Source organism: Artemia franciscana, chromosome 21, assembly GCF_032884065.1.
Source record: "Artemia franciscana chromosome 21, ASM3288406v1, whole genome shotgun sequence".
Classification (NCBI taxonomy): domain Eukaryota; kingdom Metazoa; phylum Arthropoda; class Branchiopoda; order Anostraca; family Artemiidae; genus Artemia; species Artemia franciscana.
Window position 1 is genome coordinate 24,689,939 of NC_088883.1, and position 24,999 is coordinate 24,714,937.

Sequence of the window (24,999 nt, forward strand, 5' to 3'; positions counted from 1 at the left end):
CCCTTGTCCTGGGGTGGTTTTTGTCGATCCTGGAGTTTTTGCTATCTGATCTTTGAACTGTGTTTAAATTTTTATCGGATGTATTTGGGGAAAAAAGGGCGTGGGGGCTAATTGCTATTCGAACACTTTCGATTCTTAGAAAGGGCACTATAACTTCCGATTTCCAATCGAATAAGCCTCTTCCGAAGTTTATACAACCATTCCTTCCATATGAAGTGCGTCTGAGAAAAAATAAAACATTGGATTCTTATGGCCTTAGGCGTAGTGGGTGGAGGCTAGTGGCCATCGGATCACTTTTGACTCTCAACAAGGGAACTGGAACTTTCAATTTCTAATAACTTGAGTCCCCTCCGAAGTTTCTACGATCAACTCTTCCACAGAATTCATATGCCACCGGCACATAAGTTACAACCCTTCCGCCGGGTTTCAAGAGAGGTTATGTTGACCCCGAAGTTTTCATCATCTGATCGTTATTCTATTTCAAACAAAATGGCTATCTCAATATTGTGATCAGATGCATTTGGCGAAAAAAGGGTGTGTGTGGGGGGGGGTACATGCCTGCCGATCACTTTTGAAGACTCTTAAAACGGTAACTGGAACTTTCAATTTCCAATCAAATGAGCCACCTCTGATGTTTATACAATTACCCATTACATAAAACCTCATCTACCCCCGGGGCATAACACAACACTCCCCCGGGCTGTGGGGGATTGTGTTGACCCCCGAGTTTTGTTATTTGATCTAAAAACTATTTTGAAATAAATAGACGTCTCATAATTTTGATCGGATGCACTTGGGGAGGAGGGCTAGGTGCCCTCCGATTACTTTTGACGCTTAAAAAGAGCACTATAAATTCAGATTTACCGTTGAATGAGCCCCCTCCGAAGTTATATGACCATCCATTCCATAAAAACCTTATATGACCCCCGGGGCATAATTTACATCACTTGCCCCCAGGTTCTGGAGGCTGTTTTATAGCTGGAGTTTTTGTTATATGATCTTTGGTCTATTTTGAACAAAATGGGTATATAAGAATTTTTTTTTACTTTTTTCAAAAATAGGGTTGGGTGGAGGGGGTGGCCACCCTCTGATCCTTTTTGGCTCTTAAAAATGGCACTAGAACTTCCAATTTCCAATTGAATGAGCCCCCTCCGAAGTTTATATGACTGTTGCTTTTGTACAAACCTTATATGCCCCGGGGCATAATTTAAAACACTTGCCCTCGGGCTATGGGAGGCTGTGTTGTCCCTGGAGATTTGTTATATGATCTTTGATTTATTTTGAACAAAGTGTCTATATAAAAATTCGATCAGACGCATTTGGGAACAATAGGGCTGGGAGGGGGAGGGGTAGTTGGCACCGTATCACTTTTGACTCTTGAAAAGGGAATTAGAACTTACAATTTCTAATCCTTTAAGTCCCCTCCGAAGTTTTTACGACCCCTTCTTCAACAAAAACCTGATAAGTCACAGGGCATAAATTGAAACCCTTCCTAGGGGCTCTGGAGGGAGACGGGGTATGCTGACCCCGAAGATTTGCTATTTGGTTTTGCTTTGCGAAGCTAGAATATTTTGAACAGACATGCCATCTAAGAATTTTGATCAGATATACTGAGGGAAAAGCAGGTATTCGTGTGTGTGGGGGGGAGTAGATGCCTTCCGATCCCTTTTGACTCATAATCATGTAACCAGAATTTTCAATTTCCAATTAAATGAGCCACCTTTGAAGTCTATACGATCACTCCTTAAATAAAAACCTTATATGCCCCGGGGTATAGCTTAAAACACTCGTTCCCGGGCTCTGGGAGCATGTGTCGACCCTGGAATTTTTGTTATATGATTTTGAATTATTTTCAATAAAATGACTACCTCAAAATTTTATCGGACGCAGGAAAAAAGGGGTAGAAGTTAGAGCTAGCTGTTCTTTTCACCCTTAAAAAGGGCCCTAGAACTTCTGATTTCCAATCAATAATTTATATTGCTTAAAAAAGGAAATATAAATTTTAGTTTCTAATCATTTAAGTCCTCTCCGTGGTCTATACGACCACTTCTTCCATTAAAACCTTAAAAGCCCCCAGGACATAAGTTACAACCCTTACCACAGATTCTGGGCGGTATGTTGACCCCAAGTTTTGTTATCTGATCACTGGAATATTTCAAACAAACTAAAAATCTAAAAAGTTTGATCGGAAGTATTTGGGGAAAGAGGCTGTGTGGGGGGGATTAGATAAACTCCGATCCCTGTTGACTCATTATGAGGTATCTAGAACACTTAGTTTCCAATCAAATGAGCCACCTTTGTAGTTTATCCGACCACCCCTTACATAAAAACCTTGTATACCTCGGGCCATAACTTAAAACGCTTGTCCCAGGACTCTGGGGGTTTGTGTCGACCCTGGAGTTTTATTATCCGATGTTTGAACTGTTTTTAACAAAATGGCCATCTCAAAATTTTTATCAGGTAGGTTTGAAGAAAATAGGGTGTGTGGGGAATGAGTTGCTCTCCGATCTCTTTTGACTCTTAAAAAGTGAACTAGAACTTTAGTTCCCAATCAAATGAGTCCTCTCTGAAGTTTATAGGAGCATCCCTTCTATAAGAACCGTATATGCCCCCAGGCCATAACATACAACACCTGCCCATGGGCTCTAGGGGTTTGTGTCGAAAGCAGATGAACAGAGAAAAGGGGGGAGAGAAAAGGGGGTGAAAAACGAAAAGACGATTTTTGACACTAAATTAAAGCATGGTTGGCCCGCTCATATCATAATATCACTTTTTCTTACAAAATGGTTTTCAGGTCACCTTTTGGGGAAAATACAGTTAGGCCTACAGTGCCTAGGCCAATAGACACTTGATTTCGTATAAATGTTACCTTAAATGTGCGAAATTGGTGAACGTTAAACGTTCACAGATAAATATCCGAAACACGTTTTCTTCTTCTTCGATTTAGTAACCGTTGAGTCAACTTTTTCAATTTAATGCAAGGTTTGATGGTGACAAATTAAGTGAAATTAGTTCGGGTTAGCTTAGGTTTTTAACCTATTGAGGATATTCATAACCAAATTTAAGCTGGCATGAACTATCATAATCTAACCTAGCCTAACTTTAACTTTTACCATCATAGCTTACATAAGACTGAAAAAGCTGACCCGCAAAGCCAATTGAATTAAAGCAGAGGAAAGGGAATTTCGGATTCACCGTTGGATGTTGACATAAAACCAGACTTCGGACATTCACAGTAATATATATAAAATATATTGCAAAATCAAAAGAGACTCATTCCTAAAACTGAAAGGGATAGACAAACAGAGCACGAAATTCAGAGTAGCAGAATTTGAAGTCATTTTCGACTTTAAGGAGGCTATATGGTATTTTTCGGGCATTTTTGTGCGAAAATATTCGTTAACCCTAGAATCGATTGTTTAAATTTAATGAAAAAAAAAAAAACATTTGAGTTTCTTCTGATGACTCGTACCAATTCAGGCCACCGTTTAGTCAACTTTTTTAATTTAATGGAAGGTTTTGGACATTCACGGTAATATATATAAGATATATTGCAAAGTCAAAAGAGACTCATCGCAAAAACTGAAAACGATAGACTAACAGAGCGTGAAATTCAAAGTAGCAGAATTTGAAGTCATTTTCGACTTTAAGGAGGCATGGGAGGAGAAAGTTCATTTCAAAGAGGGGATGAGTTGAGTTGGGGAAGTAGTGACAGCCAATTCAGGCCACCGTTGAGTCAACTTTTTCAATTTAATACAAGGTTTTGGACATTCACGGTAATATATATAAGATATATTGCAAAATCAAAAGAGACTCATCGCAAAAACTAAAAAGGATAGGCTAACAGAGCATGAAATTCAAAGTAGCAGAATTTGAAGTCATTTTCGACTTAAGGAGGCTATATGGTATTTTTCGGGCATTTTTGTGCGAAAATATTCGTTAACCCTAGAATCGACCGTTTAAATTTAATGAAAAAAAAAAAAACAAAAAACAATTGAGTTTCTTCTGATGACTCCTACCAATTCAGGCCACCGTTGAGTCAACTTTTTCAATTTAATACAAGGTTTTGGACATTCACGGTAATATATATAAGATATACTGCAAAATCAAAAGAGACTCATCGCAAAAACTGAAAAGGATAGACTAACAGAGCATGAAATTCAAAGTAGCAGAATTTGAAGTCATTTTCGACTTTAAGGAGGCCTGGGAGGAGAAAGTTCATTTCAAAGAGGGGATGAGTTGAGTTGGGGAAGTAGTGACAGCCAATTCAGGCCACCGTTGAGTCAACTTTTTCAATTTAATACAAGGTTTTGGACATTCACGGTAATATATATAAGATATATTGCAAAATCAAAAGAGACTCATCGCAAAAACTGAAAAGGATAGACTAACAGAGCATGAAATTCAAAGTAGCAGAATTTGAAGTCATTTTCTACTTTAAGGAGGCCTGGGAGGAGAAAGTTTTTTTAAATTAAGTTTTAAATTTAATGAAAAAAAAAACTTTTGAGTTTCTACTGATGACTCCTACCAATTCAGGCCAGCGTCGCTGAATATACCGCTACCAAAGAAACCCTCTGGGGGCGAATTATCATACCTAGGGGTTTTTCGACATTTTCCTACAAAATAAACTTATAAACTAAAAAAAGACCATTGCTTTTATTCGAAAAGCAAAAACTGGTCATTTCATTGCTAGATCATGATGTTCCATGCCTATTACCAGCCTGTGACCCTCAATGGCTGACACAAAACACTCTCTAACAGGCATTATCGCATATACAGTAATTTTGGGGCATTTTTCTACAAAAATATTCTTTTATACTAGAATCGATAAATTAAACTTTATGAAAAAACCCATTATCGTTTCTTCTGATGATTCCTACCTGTTTCTAGGGTTATAATCAGGTCTGAATTTATCATAAGACCTAGGGACGCTCAATGCCAGGTGACGCAATAAATTATCACTAAGTGAGTTTTTCCTTAACAAAATCTGACCGATGTGATTTATCGTCAAAGTGCCAGACGCACTTCGCCGCCACTCCGCCTACTTCAAATAACTCCAGAAATTCCATGGCCACTTTAAACTATGAGATATCTCCTCCCAAGAATGGTAGCTGAGAGTTTGGTGTCACCTCCCTCTTTCATTGCTTTTGGCTCATCAGTTGAGTTCTATTCAGTGCTTCCACTATCACCACTATTTGGGGACTTCCTCGAAAATCTCACAAAAACGGAGTGGCAAAAACTCTTGGGCCATAGAGCCTCAAAGTTTTAAATTCAACCCGGCCCTGGTTATACTAAGAGAAAGGTTGAGATGGCTAGGACGCGTTCTGCGGATGGGGGATGACAGATTACCAAAGTTTGTCCTTTTTGGCCGGCCATCTAGAGCCAAAAGAAAAGTAGGTCATCCCCAAATTGGGTAGGAGGAATTCGTTAGGAAGGATTTAAGGGACATCAGATCTCCTTAGGAGGGTGTAAAGAGGAAAACTATCAACAGACTTGAGAGGAGGAACGTGCGTGCATTGGGTTGGCCCCAGACAGGTTTAGTAAGTGGTTAATTGTAGTAGTTCCAGAAGATAATTATCATTATTAATAATTAATGATTTGTTTATTTGCGTTCCAAACCACCAAATAATATAGCAGTTGACTAATTTCTGTACTAAATTAAAGAGAATTCAAGAGCAACAATTTTTTGCCATTAAAGGTTTCTTTTTGGGAACGTTGATAAAGAAAATTGTTGATCGACTGTAAACAAGATATTTAATTCAAGAATAAAAAGATAAAAAACATAATCGATTTTAAATACACATCCTTGTTTGTGCTCCCAAAACACAAACTTGTCTTCTTTCATGTTTGAACCTTCAAATACTTTTTATATATGCTAACATTATTTAAAACATTATTAGTTTAAGAATTATTTAATATTTTATTGAAAGACTTCCAGCAAACTAATTGCTTCTGCGGCTTTATATAAAAAAAAAATCAAATCAACATTTGCAACCACTGTGACGTTGGAAGAACGTTATAGGAAAGTTATCGGGATCACAAGGGTTTATTTAGACATTAAGAAAAAAGATAATATTCCTAGTATACAAGTCCTTTCAAGATTTTCCTTAAAGGGTGGAAACGTTTTCTTTGGAGTGGAGATCTCATCCTAAGAAATGAAAGAAAAATTCTTTGAAAATGAAGTAGTTGATTCCTAATTAATAGCCTCTCAAACATCCTTATCTTTTGAAGTCTTGTTTCGAATTATACTTCCATATTTAGATTAACACGAAAATAACTTCAATTGCACGAGGCACCCAATAGTTATGTGTAATAGGTAGGTATGCTTTAAATGTATACGCTCCCTTGTCTTTATTGTTTCCCTTACGTGCCCTTCAGATATTCTCAAGAAGAAAATTACGATAAAATATTAATAATAATAAAATTATTCTGAAAATTAAAACAAAATTATTATACTGATGATAAAATAAGACTAGGGGCGTGATCCACATGCCGAATATTGTTAATTATATTCAATGGCGCAAATTCCAAAAATGACGGGAGGGGACAAATTTTTTGGAACCTATGGGGAGAGGGGGTCAATTCTTTTTTTCTTCCGATTTAAAAAAAGGAAATGCGAAAAAAGGGCATTTTGAAAGGAAAATATAAAAAAAGGATTTTCCGAAATCTCGAGAAGGAAGGGGGAAAATTTTGGGAGACGTCTGACGTCTCCCAAAACCATGATGTGTTATATCTCAATGTGCCAAACAAACCCTTACTTCTCCCCTAAAAAAAAAGGAAAAAGAAAAAATAAAGAACAAAAATTGAAAATTTGCTCCGAGGATTGCACAATATAACACAAAATACTAAGTGTGAAAGGTTCACGGTATAGGGGGAAAAAATAATAAAGATTATGCTTAACTTAACTTAGCCACGTAGCATAGAAAGTTACGTACGTACTATGAGAGTAACTTAATTTTCGTTCGGAATGATCGCCGGAGTATGTCTAGACTGACAAAAACAAGCAGAGTCGGTTTTAGGGTTGTTAGTCTCTTTGGAAAAATTAATTAAAGCGCCCCCTTCCGACTCGAATGTTCGCAAAAAACCGAATCAAAGTGAAAAAATTTGATCAAATACGGCGAACCCCAGCAGCGGCACCCCTCAAGCCAAGACGCCCGGAGAAACTACCCGGTTTACCCCTTCCCTACTTTGAACGACTCTTCCACAACATACAAAATAAACGCTCCCTTTCGACTAATCTGTAACCCTAGGTTTAAGCGGAAGAACAAAAATGATTTTCGAATAAATATGACATTTATATTGATCTACCATCACAGATAGTGATCTTTTCAAGATCGTAACTATCTAGTGATAACATTTATAATTATACATATAAACTAGGGAGCTTGATACCCTAAATAAAGCTTAAAAAATCTTCATCCTTTCTTTTATTTTCCAGAAAACGGCTTAATGTTAAATTGCGCTCCGTCTTGCTCTTCGGCCATTCTATAATAGAAAGAAAAACATTAGTCAACAATCAACAGTCAACAGTCAACAGTCAAAAATCATTAGTCAACATTATTTAGTCAACATTAGTCAACAATTAGAAAAGCCCTCTATCCATCGAAAAACACAAAGTAGAAACAATAGGCAACTTTTTTTTTCAAGAAAGTACAATTCATTTCAGTGGATATCTCGGCCCTATGTCCAAGGGCCTTCTTCTCCCCAGCACGAGAATATATATATATATATATATATATATATATATATATATATATATATATATATATATATATATTGTGAGAATTAAAACTAATAATTTGTTAAAACCTTTTTAAAACAGCTAGTGGAATTCGTCGCTATTTTCCTGTCTATATAGAAAGCAAATAATTAATTACCAGGTTTGACTCTCTCTTTATAGCAATATTTAGGGAAAAAGAAATTAAAGTGAAACGCCTGCAAGGTTCAATCCTTGACTGTCAATCATATAAAACGTTGTAAGCAGGCTTATGCCCAAAATTTTAATCCGGGGAGGGTATTTCAACATCAGAAAGGCTAATCTTTACAGAAACCAAACACAATTACCAAGTATAACCAGCTCTCTATAACGAAACTTAAGGAAAACACAATTACCAAGTATAACCAGCTCTATATAACGACACTTAAGAAAAAAAAAAGCAAGATAAATGCCTTGGAAGGCCAAGCCTGGTAAAATACCAAAAATTCTGAGCCCCCCCCCCCCAGTCGAAAAGAAGTCTTGTGCCCCTGATCATATATATTGGAATCCTTATGTGTTGATAATTGCGGTTAGTTGGATTGTTTTCGATTTTTTTTTGTTTCCAAAAAAAAGCAAGATAAATGCCTTGGAAGGCCAAGCCTGGTAAAAATCCAAAAATTCTGACTCCCCCCCCCCCCAGTCAAAAAGAAGTCATCTACCCCTGGTCGTATATATTGAAATCCTCATGTGTAGATAATTGCCGTTTGTGGGATTATTCTCGATTTTTTGGCAACCATTGATTTTAGTAGGCATTTCCAATCTATTTTATTGAATGATGCTATTCTGACTGTGCAACAGAAAAATAGTCGCTTCAGGTAGGCTACCCGTTGAATAATGTCACATGATTGTTTTCCAATTAGGCTGGGTATTACAGACACTCATACATAATAAAAAGCAATTCAACTTTGCATATTATTTCTATCTTAAGGCATCAACTAGCTCAAAAGGAAAATAATCTGGTATCTAATTATATTAATAATATATTTCAGCGCTCTGTACAAAACATGAATGTACTAGGAGACGTATCAAAAGAAAGAAAAGCACAAAGAACAAATAGACACCCGACTTCCAAGAAGAATAATATGCCAGCAATGTAGGTATCATACTTTAATTAAACAGTTAAGCAGAAAGTCGACGATAGCTGCGCCATTTCGAAAAAAATATCGTAACTCGATATGTACCAGTTACGACTCCAAAGCAGCAGCTAGAGAAGATGTTTGCAAAAGCTGAAGAATATTGATCGAACTTCCTTACACTCAGGGATTGTGAAAAACCTCCATAGTAGGAAACAATTTCTGAGACCACACTGGCTAATCATGACAAAACGAAAAAAAAAAATTCAAAGAAGAGAGAAACGAGGATAATACAAGTCTGCGGAAAACATAGATTACAATACAGATATTTCGGCCAAGACCTCCCCTAAACCGTCCATATTTTATTTTTTTGTTTTAAAGTTTGGTTTTTCATATTATCTTAGGATTTACGATCAGTAATTTTTTTTTATACTTTGCACTGAGGACAGTCAAGTAGAGGTCTTCACCAAAATATTTGCAATGTAATCTACGTTTATCACTGGCTTGTATTATCCTCGTTTCTCTCTTCTTCATAATTTTTTATTTTTCGTTTTCTTAATAGTAGGACCAATGAGCAGACACTTAGAACGAAAGAAGTATTGTAGTCTCTCCCAAGGGTTAGCTTATGAACCTGGCTTTAAACTCGACCAAGCTTTCCATACGAATGAATGCAACGCTGAAATAACAAGTGGTGTAACAGCCTCAACGGTTGAGCCAAGCAGAAGACTGTTTATATATGTGCTTTTATCTTTGGAGAAGCCAAATTAAAATCAGTTGTTTTTTATATAAGAAAAAAACTAATAATAGGGGTGACATAGAAAATCCCAAACAAAAGACAAGGCGTAGCCGACTCCTCTCCCTCTGAGTGGAATACTAGGAACACATAAAAGTACACATTTTTGAAATATGTACCAAAACAGTCGCAATTTTCCGTCCCTTTTTTTTCAAATATTGAAAGGACTTATTAAATAAGCGCAAATATTGTGCTCCATTGAATGTAGTTCCAATAGAACTTAACAATTATAAAAGGACAGAATTGCAGCTTATTAGGTATAATTAGAAAAGAATAATTGTAGTAAGACCTAGTAAGCGAATTGTGATGAAATTCAGTAATCGCGATTTCTTATTAACTGTCATAGAGAGCTAAAATTAATTACAACAAATTCTACTGGGGCATCAATTGACAGAAATGTTGGGCAAAGGAGGGGGAAGGGCTAGAATTTATTTTCAATTTCTATTTTTAATGAAGATACCAAAAATATATCATTCAAAAGCTTTGGACGGGTAATTTTGCTTAGTTTGATTTTTTTTTCAATAAAAATTCCAAAAAACATACTCCTCAAAATCTACCCCTCCCCACTGCTAATTGGCGAACCTCTATCGAACACGCGGATGGTAGGAGAAACGGAATCGACAAGACAAAAAAAAATGCCTTTGTAAGGTGGAAGAAAGATAGTTACAGAACTAAAAGTTAAAACATAAAATCAATTCTTATATATTTGAGTCGAAATTTGTAAGTGTAACCTATATTTTATGATAAGTTGACAATAAAGTTCTATCGTTACCTGAATTGTCAATTAAATACTACTGGTAGTACAGAATTTGAAACTCAGACAATTTTATATGACACCTACACTTTCGTCAATTTCAGTTATTTTGTAAATGATTAATGGCTTTGTTTATAATATTGTCAATTAATGATTTGCTTCCCACAGAAATCAAGGTAATGCCTCTATAATTACCACACCCATCCTTAATACCTTTTTCATAACGAGATTTAATTGAAGTATCCCTAAACTCATTAAGTGCTTCCCTTTTTCCAAATAGTAATTTAGCTCTAACTTCACAGTAACCATATTTCAAAAACTAATTTATGCTACTATGACTGATACCTTACACTTTTTGGCCATAAAGTAAGTTTCTAGAGTTCCATTATTTATACCTTCCCAACCCAAGCAAGACTTAGAAGGTTCCTTATTCATCACGAGCCCTGCTCCCTGTCCATATATCCCATCCTTCCTGAATAAGTAAATTCTATATCACCAAATTTCACATTTACTAACTCTGTAAGACGAGTTTATGAAACTACTGACAAGTTCCGTGCAAAATGTCTGTCAAAATGCTATGACAATAGTTGCCTTCAACGTCGTAACGCTCTATTTCAAAATACTAGAACAATCTACTATTACTACGATCACTAATAACTCACCGCAGCACCAAGCCACCTGAGACCAATACAGCTACGCACGCTCCTTCTCCATCCCAATCTATTCAAAGCCTCCCTCTTTACACCCTCCCAGGGAGTTCCTATTTCCTTTAAATCTTTCTTTATGACATCCTCCTAGCCCAAACGAGGACGATGTGCTTCTCGTTTACCCCTAGACGGTTGGCCGAAAAGGACAATCTTCGGCAATATATCATCTTTCATCCGCAGCACGTGGCCTAGCCATCACAACCTTTCATTCATTATAGCCCTAGAAAGAGGGATTGAAGCACTTTTTCGAAGAGCCTATTGTTTGAAATTCAGTCAGTCAGCTGGGTACCCAGAACAATCCGTTGGCAATTTCTCTGGCAAACATCTAGTAAATCTTCATCTGCTTTCTGGAGCACCCATGCTTCAGAGCAATATTTGACCACTGTCATCACTGTGCCTTCTTTGTTGCAGACTTATCTTTCTATTCTTCAAAACTTTTTTTAACTGTAAAAAAACACCCTGAGCCTTGACTATTCCACTTTTAACGTCTTCGCTGCTCCTACCGTCTTTATTAATAATACTACCAAGGGACATAAAGCTGCCCACCTGATCAATCTGTTCGTTACCCAACGTCACCCTTTCATCTTCACTGGTTCCTAGCCTCAGTGACTTAGTCTTAACATTAATTTCCAAACCTATTCTAGCACCCCAAAGTCACAAAACCTCTAAAATTTCACTCATTTTGCTCACACTTTCATCTTTCATTTCATTCAATCTGGGCACAGATTAGCCAGTAATAAAGTATTTCACTAAGTTCAAGAACCGCGGTACACCAGGGACGTACGAGGGAAGGGAGGAGGAGGTCACAAAAATCCTCAAAAAAAAACGACGAGTCCCACCAGATTACGTGGGACCCCCCCGTAAACATGGACTAGTAACTCCGAGTCAAGTATAAGCAAAGCACTTCTAATACAATTAATGCATCTAATGCAAATAAATATATCCCTTAAGGCTCTAAAGTACCAAATACCTCCAAGGACATCTTCCTACCAAGACCTCCCTCATTCACAAGTCCCTTTCCTCCTACAGTCCTCTAAGGCCAACTTGCCCCCTGGCTCAATCTTAGGCCTATTCATACCTGAAAACCATGACCGTCTAATATACTTTTTCAGTTTGTTTAAAAAATGATGAAGTTTTTATGATGATACAACATTTTCATCAGTGTTGCCACGTTAAACCTTGAAAATGCATATGCAAAATTAAAACTTGACAACGAATTTTGTCAGTAAAATTCAGACATAGACAATATGCTGGTTCCACAACACATCCAGACCTACAAAAGAAAGTCAGTGTTGCCAAGTTGAGCAACGAAAATATATAAGCAAAAATAGTTAGTTCAAACTAACAGCGCTTTTCATACGCAATAATTTAATATTAACGCTCTGATGATTCCCAATGACAACTCCACCTTCAAAAGAAAGCTAAATCTTGTTGAAAGCCACGCAGTTGCTTCGTGCAACATCTTTTTAACTTTTTGCTGGTTTCAACCCAATCTTTTTTTTTTTGGGGGGGGGGGGCGCCAACTAGAAACGAAAACTAAATAACATTTGGAGATATTTTCATTAGAAATTGAATTTACAATTTTTTCTAATTTCAAGATATATCCCGTTGTATAAACTTCCAATCCCCATTTCAAAAATCAGATTTCAATTTCACTGTCCTTGGTACTTCAAATTAACCATAAAATTAAATTAATTAGATTGTCACATTTTCTCAATACGGAGGGCATAAGAAACTAAGTTTTCTTGCAACATACATCTTTAATAATCCTAAATAGTAATTAATATAATGTTTAATATAATTTAATAAAATTATCAGTCCAACTTACATAATCCTAACAGTGTTGGTAGACCCAGCTCCCTTGCGCCACCCAGTAACAATGACGATAGGGTCGCCTACTTTGACAAAGCCACGAAGTTTTGCAAATTGGATGGCAAATTGAACCCTAGAATCGATGTCTTTCATCCAATCAGCATCGCGTTCGGCTAAAAATGAAAAGGACCTAAATGACCAAGATTCTAAAAAAAAAAAAAAGAAAAAAAAAAAAAAAAAAAAAAAAAAAAAAAAAAAAAAACAAGAGCTCATATGACACTTTTGACCAGGCCAGAAGAGCTAAGAGCCAAGAGCTCATATGATATGAGCTCTAACAAAATTCTAAGAATCAATAGATCGATTTAAAAGGAAAATCAGAGGCTTAATGCCGGTCGGGATTTAAAATAAGAGCTCTGAGTCACGATGTCCTTCTAAATATCACAATTCATTAAGATCCGATCACCCACTCGTAAGTTGTAAATACCTTATTTTTTCTAATTTTTCCTCTCCCTTTAGCCCCCCAGATGGTCGAATCTGGGAAAACGACTTTATCAAGTCAATTTGTTCAGCTCCCTGACACGCCTACCAATTTTCATCGTCCCAGCACGTCCAGAAGGACCAAATTCCACAATGCACTGAACCCCTCCCCCCAACTCCCCCAAAGACAGTGAATCTAGTACGGTTACGTCAATCACGTATCTACGACATTTGCTTATTCTATCCACCAAGCTTCATCCCGATTCCTCCACTCTAAGCGTTTTCCAAGATTTCCCATTTCCCCCTCCATCTCCCCCCAATGTCAACAGATCTGGTTGGGATTTGAAATAAGAGCTCTGAGACATGAATTACTTCTAGATATCAAATTTCATTAAGATCTGATCACCCGTTCGTAAGTTACAAATACCTCATTTTTCCGAATCACCCCCCCCCCCCACTCCAAAGAGAGCGGATCCAGTCCGGTTATGTCAGTCACGTTTCTTGGACTTGTTTTTATTCTTCCCATCCAGTTTCATCCTGATCTCTCCGCTTTAAGTATTTTCTAAGATTTCCGCCCCCCCCCCCAACTGCCCCCTCCCCAATAACACTGGATCCGGTTGAGATTTAAATTAAGAGATCTGAGTTACGAGGTCCTTCTAAATATGAAGTTTCACGAAGATCCAATCACTCCTTCGTAAGTTAAAAATACGTCATTTTTTCTAATTTTTCAGAATTAACCCTCCTTCCCCCCAAATAGAGCAAATCCGTTCCAATTATGTCAATCACGTATCTAAGACTTCTGCTTATTTTTCCCACCAAGTTTCATCCCGATCCCTCCACTCTAAGCGTTTTCCATGACTTTAGGTTCCCTCCCCAAACTCCCCCAATGTCACCAGATCCGGTTGGGATTTTAAATAAGAGCATTGACACACGATATCCTTCTAAATATCAAATTTCATTGAGATCCGATCACCCGTTCGTAAGTTAAAAATACCTCATTTTTTCTAATTTTTCCGAATTAACCCCCCCCCCCCAGATGGTCAAATCAGGAAAAAGACTATTTCTAATTTAATTTGGTTCGGTCCCTGATACTCCTGACAAATTTCATCGTCCTAGCTTACCTGGAAGTGCCTAAAGTAGCAAAACCGGGACCGACAGACAGACCGACAGAATTTGCGATTGTTATATGTCACTTGGTTAATACCAGGTGCCATAAAAACCCATCAAGAATACGGAGAAGTAAAAATTAGGAAAAAATGTAATAATTTGATAGTTGTTCTGACAACAAAAATAAAATAAACACATTTCAAAATTCGTGAATATCAAATTAGAATTACATTTTTGAAACATTATTCTATATTAGGAAATAAATTTAATTACAATTCTGTACCTATATTGTGGTTACGATACAAATTACACAATCAATCAATCGTTTTAGTTTTGTTAATCAATTAATTGCATTCGTTTTATTTATTAACTATTCAATTAATTAATACTATAATCAATTATTATACGATACTAGTCATTATAATAACTGTTAATTCAAATTAAATATTATACTAATTATTGTATTGAAAATAAATCTGTATATATAAAAATAAGTTGTAAGTTTGTGTGTTTGTCCGCATATGTGTGTTTGTTTGTCCGCATATGACGTCATTATAAGTATATAAGGCTTTATATATGACGTCAAAGGCTTTGTATATGACGTCAAAGGCTTTGTATATGACGTCATTATAAGTATATAAGAAGGCGATTCAAAGAGAAATTTTAGTATGTGTCTCAAAGAGAAATTACCAAAAAAAAAAACCGTGCCGAGGAATCACAAGAACAACGTGAAAACAGGCTCAAAGAGAAATTACCAAAAGAAAGCGTGCCGAGGAAGCTGCTCAAAGAGTTAATTCAAAGAGAAATTTTAGTATAAATCCTACAATAGCAGAAGAAACAGCCGAGGAAGCTGCTCAAAGAGCTAATGCCAAAAGGCTTGCGGCTAATAGAGAAAGTAAGAAAAGAAAGCGTACCGAGGAATAACAAGAACAGCGTGAAAACAGGCTTGCGTCTCAAAGAGAAATTACCAAAAGAAAGCGTGCCGAGGAAGCTGCTCAAAGAGTTAATTCAAAGATAAATTTTTCCGAGGAAGCTGCTCAAAGAGTTAATACCAAAAGCCTTGCGGCTAATAAAAGAAGGTAAGAAAAGAAAGCGTGCCGAGGAATCACAAGAACAGCGTGAAAACAAGCTTGCGTCTCAAAGAGAAATTACCAAAAAAACCGTGCCGAGGATTCACAAGAACAACGTGAAAACAGGCTCAAGGCTCAAAGAGAAATTACCAAAAGAAAGCGTGCCGAGGAATTACAAGAACAACGTGAAAACAGGCTTGAGGCTCAAAGAGATAATGCCAAAGGAAAGCGTGCCGAGGAATCACAAGAGCAGCCTGAAAATTATCGCCTGGCATTCAGGTACAGCCCAGTCGATGATTATAGCTTGAGTAGATGTGTTCAAATCGGCACTATGTCTAAAATTTGTCCCTATTGCACGGCCTTGAAATTTAATGGTGAAACAATGGGAATGTGTTGCGCCTCAGGAAAAGTTAAACTTCCTCAACTGGCTGCACCACCAGAGCCATTGAAGACTTTGCTTACTGGAACTATGTCAGAATCTAAGCGTTTTTTGTTAAACATCAGAAAATATAACTCATGTTTCCAAATGACGTCGTTTTGTGCCCAGATCGAAAATCAAGATCAATTTATGCCTACTTTCAAAGTAAAAGGGCAAATTTATCATAGACAGGGTCCCTTCTACCATTCTCAGGTGAGAATCATACATTTTTACAACAGTACTTCATCAGTGATAGAAATTCTGAATTGAATGCACGTTGCGAAATTTCTTCCGACGTTGAAAGCACTATCGTTTCCCAATTGCAACATCTTTTCCACGAAAATAATAATTTAGTGCGTCTGTTCAAAACAGCAATCGATTTGATGCCTACTGATACGCATAAAATTGTTATTTCCGCAGACAAAACGCCTACTGGCCAACATGTGCGTAGATACAATGCTCCAACTATCAACGAGGTGGCAATCGTTATGGTCGGTTATCAGTTTTTACCTCAAGATATTATTCTTCATAAGCGAAACACTCGGTTGGTAAGAATTGCTGAAACTCATCGATGCAAAATTCTAATTTATGGGCACACGTAAAGACATTAAAATTAACTACAAATATGCGTGTCCGATTGCAAAACGATGACTCTAGTCAAACATTTTCAGATCAATTGCTGGCAATTGGAAACGGAAAGCTCCCAGTAGACTCAATTTCAGGACGTATACAACTGCCTGCTGAATTCTGTAATTAGTGACGTCCAAAAATGAATTGGTTGAAAAGGTATTTCCGAATATTCTAACCAATTATAAAAATCATAAATGGCTAAGTGAACGAGCGATTCTGGCAGCCAAGAATAAAGACGTCCACGAAATCAACAATATTATTTTGACCAAGATTCGAGACCAGGCAGTCCTTTACAAGTCAGTCGACACAGCTCTGGAACCAAATGAAGCGGTTAATTATCCATCTGAATTTTTAAATTCCCTGGATCTCCCAGGGTTTCCACCGCACGTGCTACAACTAAAAATAGTCGTACCAATAATACTGTTACGAAATATCAACCCATCAAAGCTTTGCAATGGCACGCGACTTGCCGTAAAAAAAACAATGGAATAGAGGCAACAATCTTGACAGGGCCTTTTGAGGGTGATCTTATTCCTCGCATTCCCATGATTCCAACAGATCTGCCTTTTCAATTTAAAAGATTGCGATTCCCAATTCGATTAGCATTTGCAACCACCATCAACAAAGCTCAAGGGCAATCATTAGAAAAATGCGGTATAGATCATAAGACAGATTGTTTTTCCCATGGGCAATTGTACGCTGCATGTTCAAGGGTTGGTAAACCTGACAATCTATTTATATGCACAGACAATGGGACAGTGAAGAATGTTGTATATTCGCAAGTTTTACGTGGTTAATTTGTATTGTATATGTATATCTATCTATCTATATAAAATAAGTTGTATGTATGCATGTTTGTTTGTTTGTAAAAAGAACGTTTGCATATGACGTCATTATAAGTATATAAGGCTTTGTATATGCACAGACAATGGGACAGCAAAGAATGTTGTATATTCGCAAGTTTTACGTAGTTAAAAACATATATATATATCTATCTATATTCACAGGTGGGACACAGGGACACAACTACAATGGCGCGTAACGACTTACGCGCGCGGGGGGGCTTGAAGCGCCACACCAACAGCTAGTACTTTATTATATTACACTTGCAAATATATATATTGGAAATATTGAAGAATATTATGCTTTATATACTAAAAAAAGAAATTACGGAACTATCGTCAAAAAAGTTCCAAGAGTCTTTATTAAAAAGCACACAGTTCAAACACACAAGTAAATCAAAATCGAAATCATTTAAAATCTTAATGAAAGGCGACAAGGAAGAGCAATACGAAAAAAAATACCCAAACAATTACTCAAAATAAAAAACAACAACTACAAAAAAATACTTAATCTTTTACCAAAAAAAATGATTTTGAATCAAATTTAATTCTAATATCTTCGAGTTGCAAAACAGAATTGCGTTACAGCACCAGCACCAGCTACAAGTTTATAAGTCAACTTTAGCTTTATTACGATAACTGTGTTAATACATAAATGTTATTACACTGTTAATCTGTTAAATCTACTATAACGTTAAAACGCAAATTGAAAACGTTTGCTAAGTTAGGTTTGGGTAGTGATCAAGTCAGAACTAGTTTTATTACGGTAACTACGGTAATACATTCATTTTATTAATGTACTGATATGTTAATCTTATTATAACGTTAAAACGTAAGGTAAGACTGGGAAGTGATCAGCGTAAGTTATAACTTTAAGCGTTAACTTTAGTTTTATTACGGTAACTGCGTTAATACATTAATCTTATTAACCTGATAATGTGTTAATTATACTATAAAGTTAAATGCAAGTTGAAAACGTTAGCTAAGGTAGAGCTGGGAAGTGATCAGCGTAAGAACTGAAAGTTTATTACAGTAACTACGTTAGCACATTAATCTTATTAACCTACTAATATCTAAACTCTACTATAACGTTAAACGCAAATTGAAAAAGTTAGGTAAGGTAAGACTGACAATGGATTTGCCACCAACTTTTCAATTAAGAAATAGCTATGGAGGAATTTTGTGTTTTACAGTTTTGATAAAATTAAGTTTAGAGACCAATTATGATGATAATAATAATCTTTATTCTTTTCCTTTATCACAATGCAATAACATGGGTATCGTCGAACAAAAAAAAAAGGAGAAAAACGCAAAAAGCCACAACATAAAGAACACACATAATGAGCTATCACTTCGATTTGAGGATATTGTCGTTGTAGTGCTTCACGTAGTATGGAACGAAAGAGTTTAAAAATCTTGTCGTTGAGTGTGTAGGCGGGCATTCTAACGGTTATTTTCCCTCTTTAAAAGTTGCCAGCCTCGTCTTGTGTGCGTGGGTCACTGAAGTAAACTGAGGCAGGATATATCGGTGCGTTGGGAACATCAGAATGTCAGCTCCAAACTTCATCAGCGTTTCGTGCCTCCTTTCATCCAGGGTTGGGAGCCTGAGTTCACTCACGTATCTGCGACACAGGCAGTGCTAAATATTTGTTAGTAACAATTAACTCCCTTTCCATGAGGTAAAACAAAAGTTGTTGGTAATAATCGTGATATCGGAAACAGGCCTTAGACTGAAATAATAAATTGTTGCAAAAACTTTAGGATTTTTTTTGGAATGATGCCAAGCAGAAGGTAAGATTTTTTGACATGATCACCTTCCCAACAGGTAATGTCAACAGAATATCAGTCAGGTAATGTCAGGAATGTAGATGGTGTTGCGCCATTGAGGCTTGCATACCATGCTACATTAGTTTAGCTTGTTTGTTTTTGAGATATACCTATTTTCGAGTGACGATAATTTCAATAACTTATGAAGTGATTGTGTTGCCACAAATATATCTAAAAATGGAAGCAGAAGAAGCTGATGTTAGCCTAAAAAGCATTCTGAAAAGTAAGAGTTTAAAATCCGGACCGCAAGCGCCATCTATTATTGAAATTTTCATCGTATACCAACTGTACAAACCTACTGAAGATGTCACTACTATTCAGCTTAAGCCAAAAAAGAAAAAGAAATGGCGCGGCAAGCGCGCAGGTAGAAGGGTCCGAGATCGCAGAGAGCGCCGTGTACTTTATAACGGTGATCACAGTATTCCAGTAATCAGTATAGCTCGCATTGATAGTGGAACAAAAAAGTCAAAGAATAAGCAATATGAGACATGCTTAGTTACTATAAATTCCTTAGAACCTAAACCAACAGTACCAACATTGAAGCCCTACTACCGCGACGAAGCTTCGAACAGCTCAGATAACCCCCCTCCTGTGCTAAAACCTGTCACTCTAAGTGCCAAAACAAATTTCCCAAGCCTAATTCTGTGCGATTCCAGGTCACTGACGAATAAAGTGGACGAGTTAGAACTTGTCTTACGCGTCAACTCGACACCATTAGCAATAATTACCGAATGTTGGGATATTACTACTGAAGCAGGCGCTATAAGAGGCTATCTGAACTGCTTCAATACCAGGCGTGACAGAGAATACACACGACGTGGAGGTGGAGTAGGCATCTATTGCCGTGAAGACTTGCCATTCAGACAACTTAATAACCCTTCAGATTCCTGTCATGAAACAATCTGGCTATGGTGCAGACCAAGAGGGTTACCAAGAACTTCCCCGTGTATCATTCTAGCAGCAGTATACTATCCCGAAGGTGCTCGCAACAGACGTGAATTAGTGACGTTTCTGCAGCATCAAGTTGACAACTTTCGGAAACAATTCAGTAATCCAGCTTTCATCATAGCTGGAGACTTTAACTTAACCGACAAAAAGTGGATTTCACGTGTATTGGAACAAGTGGTCGATATTCCCACTCATGAAAGTGGAAGTATACTAGACCTCATACTAACGAATCTTGAGGTCTTTTATGAACCACCAGTTTCCCTCGGACCACTCGCTAAGTCAGACCACAACGTTCTCTGGTGGAAACCAAAGAGCAGAAATAATATACCGAAACCAAAAAAGGTTAAAATAGTTTATAGACCCCTCAGTGAAAGCTCCATCCAAACATTTGGCAGGTGGATCGTTAACTTTGACTTTGATCCAATTTGTGTTATAACAAATATTGATGAAAAGGTCGAGAATTTTTTCCAGTTAAAGAACGCACGATATGTGAGACGGATAAGCCGTGGTTAGATACTAATATAAAAAAAATGATCAAAGAACGATGTAAACTCCATGCTGCAGGAGACATACTGAATGCAAACAAAATAAGAAACAAAGTCGTCTCAGCCCTCCGAGCTTCCAGAAAAAGATATGTACAGGAAAAGATAGCACCACTCCTCAAGTCAGATTCTCATAAGTGGCATGACGCAGTAAAACGGCTTAGTGGGAAAAAGAAAGGAAACGAAATACGAATCAATAACCCAGACGGTAGTCTGATAAAAGCCTCGGAAGTCAACGAATTCTTTACTCAAATTTGCACTACCCACCCAACCGTAAGTGATGAACAAATGTGTGACATCATTAACAACAATAGTTCTGATGAAATCGTAGAGGTGTCAGAAATGGCAGTTCACTATGCAATTGGACGACTACGGAACAACTGTGCCTCATACCCAGGTGAACTCCCCGTGAAATCAATAGAAAGAGTACTCACATTTCTTAGCTAAGCCTATTGCATCAGTGATAAACCAATGTTTCTCAGAACAATCATTTCCGAAGATGTGGAAAGCTGCATATGTCCGTGTTATACCGAAAGTCAAGACACCCGAGTCCTGTGACCAACTGAGACCAATATCGATAACTCCTAACTTAGCAAAAGTAGCTGAGGGTTTTATCTGCCATTCTTTGTTAGAACAAATTGCTCCTGCGATCGATCCGTACCAATATGGTTGCATACGAGGCAGTAGCACTTCAATATATCTAGTGCGAATGTATCACTTAATCGTCCAGTGGTTGGACACTTCTAATAGTACTGTCGACTTATTTCTGGCGGACTACCGGAAAGCATTCGACCTTATCAAACACATGACTGCATTAACTAATCTGAAAGAAATGGGAGCTAAAACACAAATACTACTATTAGTAAGAGAATTTTTAGAAGGGAGACGGCAATCAGTTTACCCTTTGTTTGCAGAAGATACCTGCTCTGAGTGGTCAGAATTAACCTGGGGATGCCCCCAAGGAACGAAATTAGCTGCTCTTTTATTTCTTGCCGTTATCAACCCTATCCTTGCAGAATTTGAAGAGCGTTTCAAGTTTGTTGATGACTTATCTGCACTTCTCAAATATATAGTCGAAAATGCAGTAACAAAGCAGCAGTCTGACCCGACTTTCTTCACAGACTTCATCAACCAGTGTAAGTCGAATAGTCTACAAGTGAATGAACAGAAATCAAAAGTTTTACGATTTAATCCACTCAAGCGAGATATCACTATCCCAAATGCTCTGTTTCCAATTGTTTCCTCTGCAACAATCCTAGGCGTAACATTTACAAGTGACTGCTCGTTTAAGCTGCATGTAGACAATATTGTGCACAAGGGTCACTATTCAATCCAGAGTTTAACAAGTATGCGCAGGTTAGGCTTCTCTGATCGTCAGCTCCTGCTGGCGTATACAACCTACACCAGGCCTTTCCTCGATTATTGCTGTCCCGTTTGGGGTCCCCAAACTCAGAACATAGCTTACATGGCAGATGAACTAGAACCTGTCCAAAAACGCGCTAATAGAATAATACTTGGACCCAGTTTCTGCAGCTACGAAAGTGCCCTTCAGTTCTTGAATTTGCCCACCTTATTCGACCGAAGACATGAGCTAATAATGAAATTTGGGAAATCACTATTAAGAAACGAGAAGCACCGATCCATACTTCCACCATCCGCATCAATCAGCAGACATACTAGGCATTACAACAAACTAGAACCAGTCAAGTGCTGTACCAACAGATTCGCAAACTCCTTTGTACCATAATTTGTAAGAGCATTAAACAAGTTTTAATTGTAATTTGTGATTGTAAAAGTAGTTTAATTTAGCGTTCATTTTTGAGTGCTACGACAGCTATTTAAATAAACGAATACGAATATCAGCCTGAACCGGTATAAAGTAATGCAACTTTGCAGTAGATGAATAGTTTTGAAGAAGATTAACCAGTAGAAAGATAGAATACTAACCATATCTTACAATACATTCTACCACTAAACCCCGCCACGCAATGTCTTCTAATGCCACGCAATGTCTCCTAATGCCACGCAAGTTCGTAATAGAAGAATAGTTTTGAAGAAGACTGAGAAGTAGAAGAACAGAGTAAAAGATTAACCAGGTCTTGTTATCCTAATAACTATAATAACCAGATTTTACATTGAAGAGGATTTACAGATTCTAATAGCCACATTTTAATGAGCAGATTTTACTGTTTAACAGCTGATTTCACAGTTCTGCATTGCATAAATATACTTGTATAAAATTTGGAATCTTTGTTTATATTTAAAGACCCTATTATCAAATTTACTGCATAATTAATATGTTCCCACAAATTATTAGTGACAATCGGAATTAAGGGAAATGGCCTAGAACTAGCTTGAAAAATAAGTTAATATTTTTTTTTGAATGTTGCTAAAATAGAAGGTAATGAGTTTCAAGACCCTTACCAGAATAATGAATTGGTAGGATGCCTCTCCACAAATGACTCTGACGAGCGACCTGAGCGCTTCTTGTAACTGTAATAACCGGGCAGACTGGCCTATATCTAGTAATCATATGGGCAGAGGCGCCAGTAGTTGTAAGTACTATTATCGCTTTTGCCAAGGAGTTATAGGCAGCTTCGACGGCAGCGATTGCGATAGTTTGGGTAGTCTCTGTTGGGCGTCTCACCTAAAAAAGAAAATTAACTCAAAAATTAAGCTTACTTAATTAATTAAGTTAATTAAGTCAACTAATTAACTAATTTAATTTAATCTAGTTAACTAATTTAATTACAGATAGTTAAACAATAATTAAATAAATTATTCTGATGTATTAACTAATTATTTAAGTAAGTTAACTAAATTACTTTAAATTAAACAATTTCTTAAGTTAATTAGACAATAAATTAAGGTATTAGTTCCCTCTGAAACCCGCGAAATTGCGACAACCCCGCAGCTATAACTAAAATGATAAGATTTTATATAATTTAATTCGTTTAGTCACAAATCTATCCATTCATTGAGCGAGAATATGATTTTATTTAGACTGCTTCTAAGAAAAGGATCTAAACTTGCTTAAAAAATAGACAAATTCTTCTTTTTTTCAACAATTTTCAATCTAAAATCCATGTGTACCAAATTTCAAAAAAGTAGTTCAGTAGATGGTTAGATCCATACCAGAATCTGCACAGGGAATATGAAACTTATTTACAGAGTAAATTTTAAAATTTAATTAAAAATTTTTTAATTACTTTAATCAAAATTACACCCAATTTTTAAGAAAGATGTCTTAATGTACAACGTACATTTGTACGGAACTCATTTAGGAATGGTTTCTGTTAGTTTTAATCTTAATGTAGCTCTTTACTTTCACTGGAGTCTCTAGAAAGAGTTCAATGAAGAATCTTTATTATTCTTACTGCTGTCATCATTTAGACAGACCAATCTCTAGAGGGAGGTGAGGGGGTCCTCCTTTATGAAGACATGTATCCATATATTTTCTAAGTTATATATCATTCACTTGCAATGATTATTAGTAAGTAAGTAAGTGATTTTATTGCCCGAAAATTCAAATGAAATTAAAACGGAGTATAATAAAGGAAAAAGAAAAGAAAAGTCACACTAGGGAACATCACCAAACATATTTACACATTATGTACATTAGCAAAACTACTGGCAGAAGATGGCTAGCCACGAGTTCGCTCTTCCCTTAGCGTTTTTCAGAAAATTCTCGGCGATACGGCTAACACAGACTGTTGGATCGGATACACCATAAGTGCAAATGATATAGGTGTTATGATTATAACACCTATATATATATATATATATATATATATATATATATATATATATATATATATATATATATATATATATATATATATATATATATACATATATATATATATATATATATATATATATATATATATATATATATATATATATATATATATATATATATATATATATATATACTAGCTGTTGGGGTGGCGCTTCGCGCCACCCCAACACCTAGTTGGTGGGGCGCTTCGCGCCCCCCCAAGCCCCCCCGCGTGCGAAAGTCGTTACGCGCCATATTAGTTACGCGCCATATTAGTTACGCGCCATTGTAGTTGTGTCCCTGTGTCCCACCTGTGAATAGAGATAGATATAAATATATGTTTTTAACTACGTAAAACATGCGAATATACAACATTCTTCGCTGTCCCATTGTCTGTGCATATAAATAGATTGTCAGGTTTACTGACTCTTGAAGATGCAACATATAATTGTCCATGGGAAA

The 24,999-nt window shown here is 36.7% G+C and overlaps 1 protein-coding gene across 4 annotated transcripts in view; it reads right to left on the reverse strand.

The window, feature by feature from the left end:
• Positions 1-7,274: 7,274 nt before the first annotated feature.
• The window catches only part of LOC136041064 (pyruvate kinase-like), a 56,105-nt gene continuing 38,380 nt past the window's right edge, over positions 7,275-24,999 (reverse strand). For all 4 annotated transcript variants that reach the window (XM_065725617.1, XM_065725616.1, XM_065725615.1 and 1 more), the window contains 3 exons: positions 23,181-23,403; positions 12,912-13,068; positions 7,275-7,485 (listed from right to left, as the gene is read on the reverse strand). In XM_065725617.1, the coding sequence (XP_065581689.1) occupies positions 7,428-7,485; positions 12,912-13,068; positions 23,181-23,403 (438 nt within the window). In that variant the 3' untranslated portion in view covers positions 7,275-7,427. The remainder of the gene's footprint in view (positions 7,486-12,911; positions 13,069-23,180; positions 23,404-24,999) is intronic.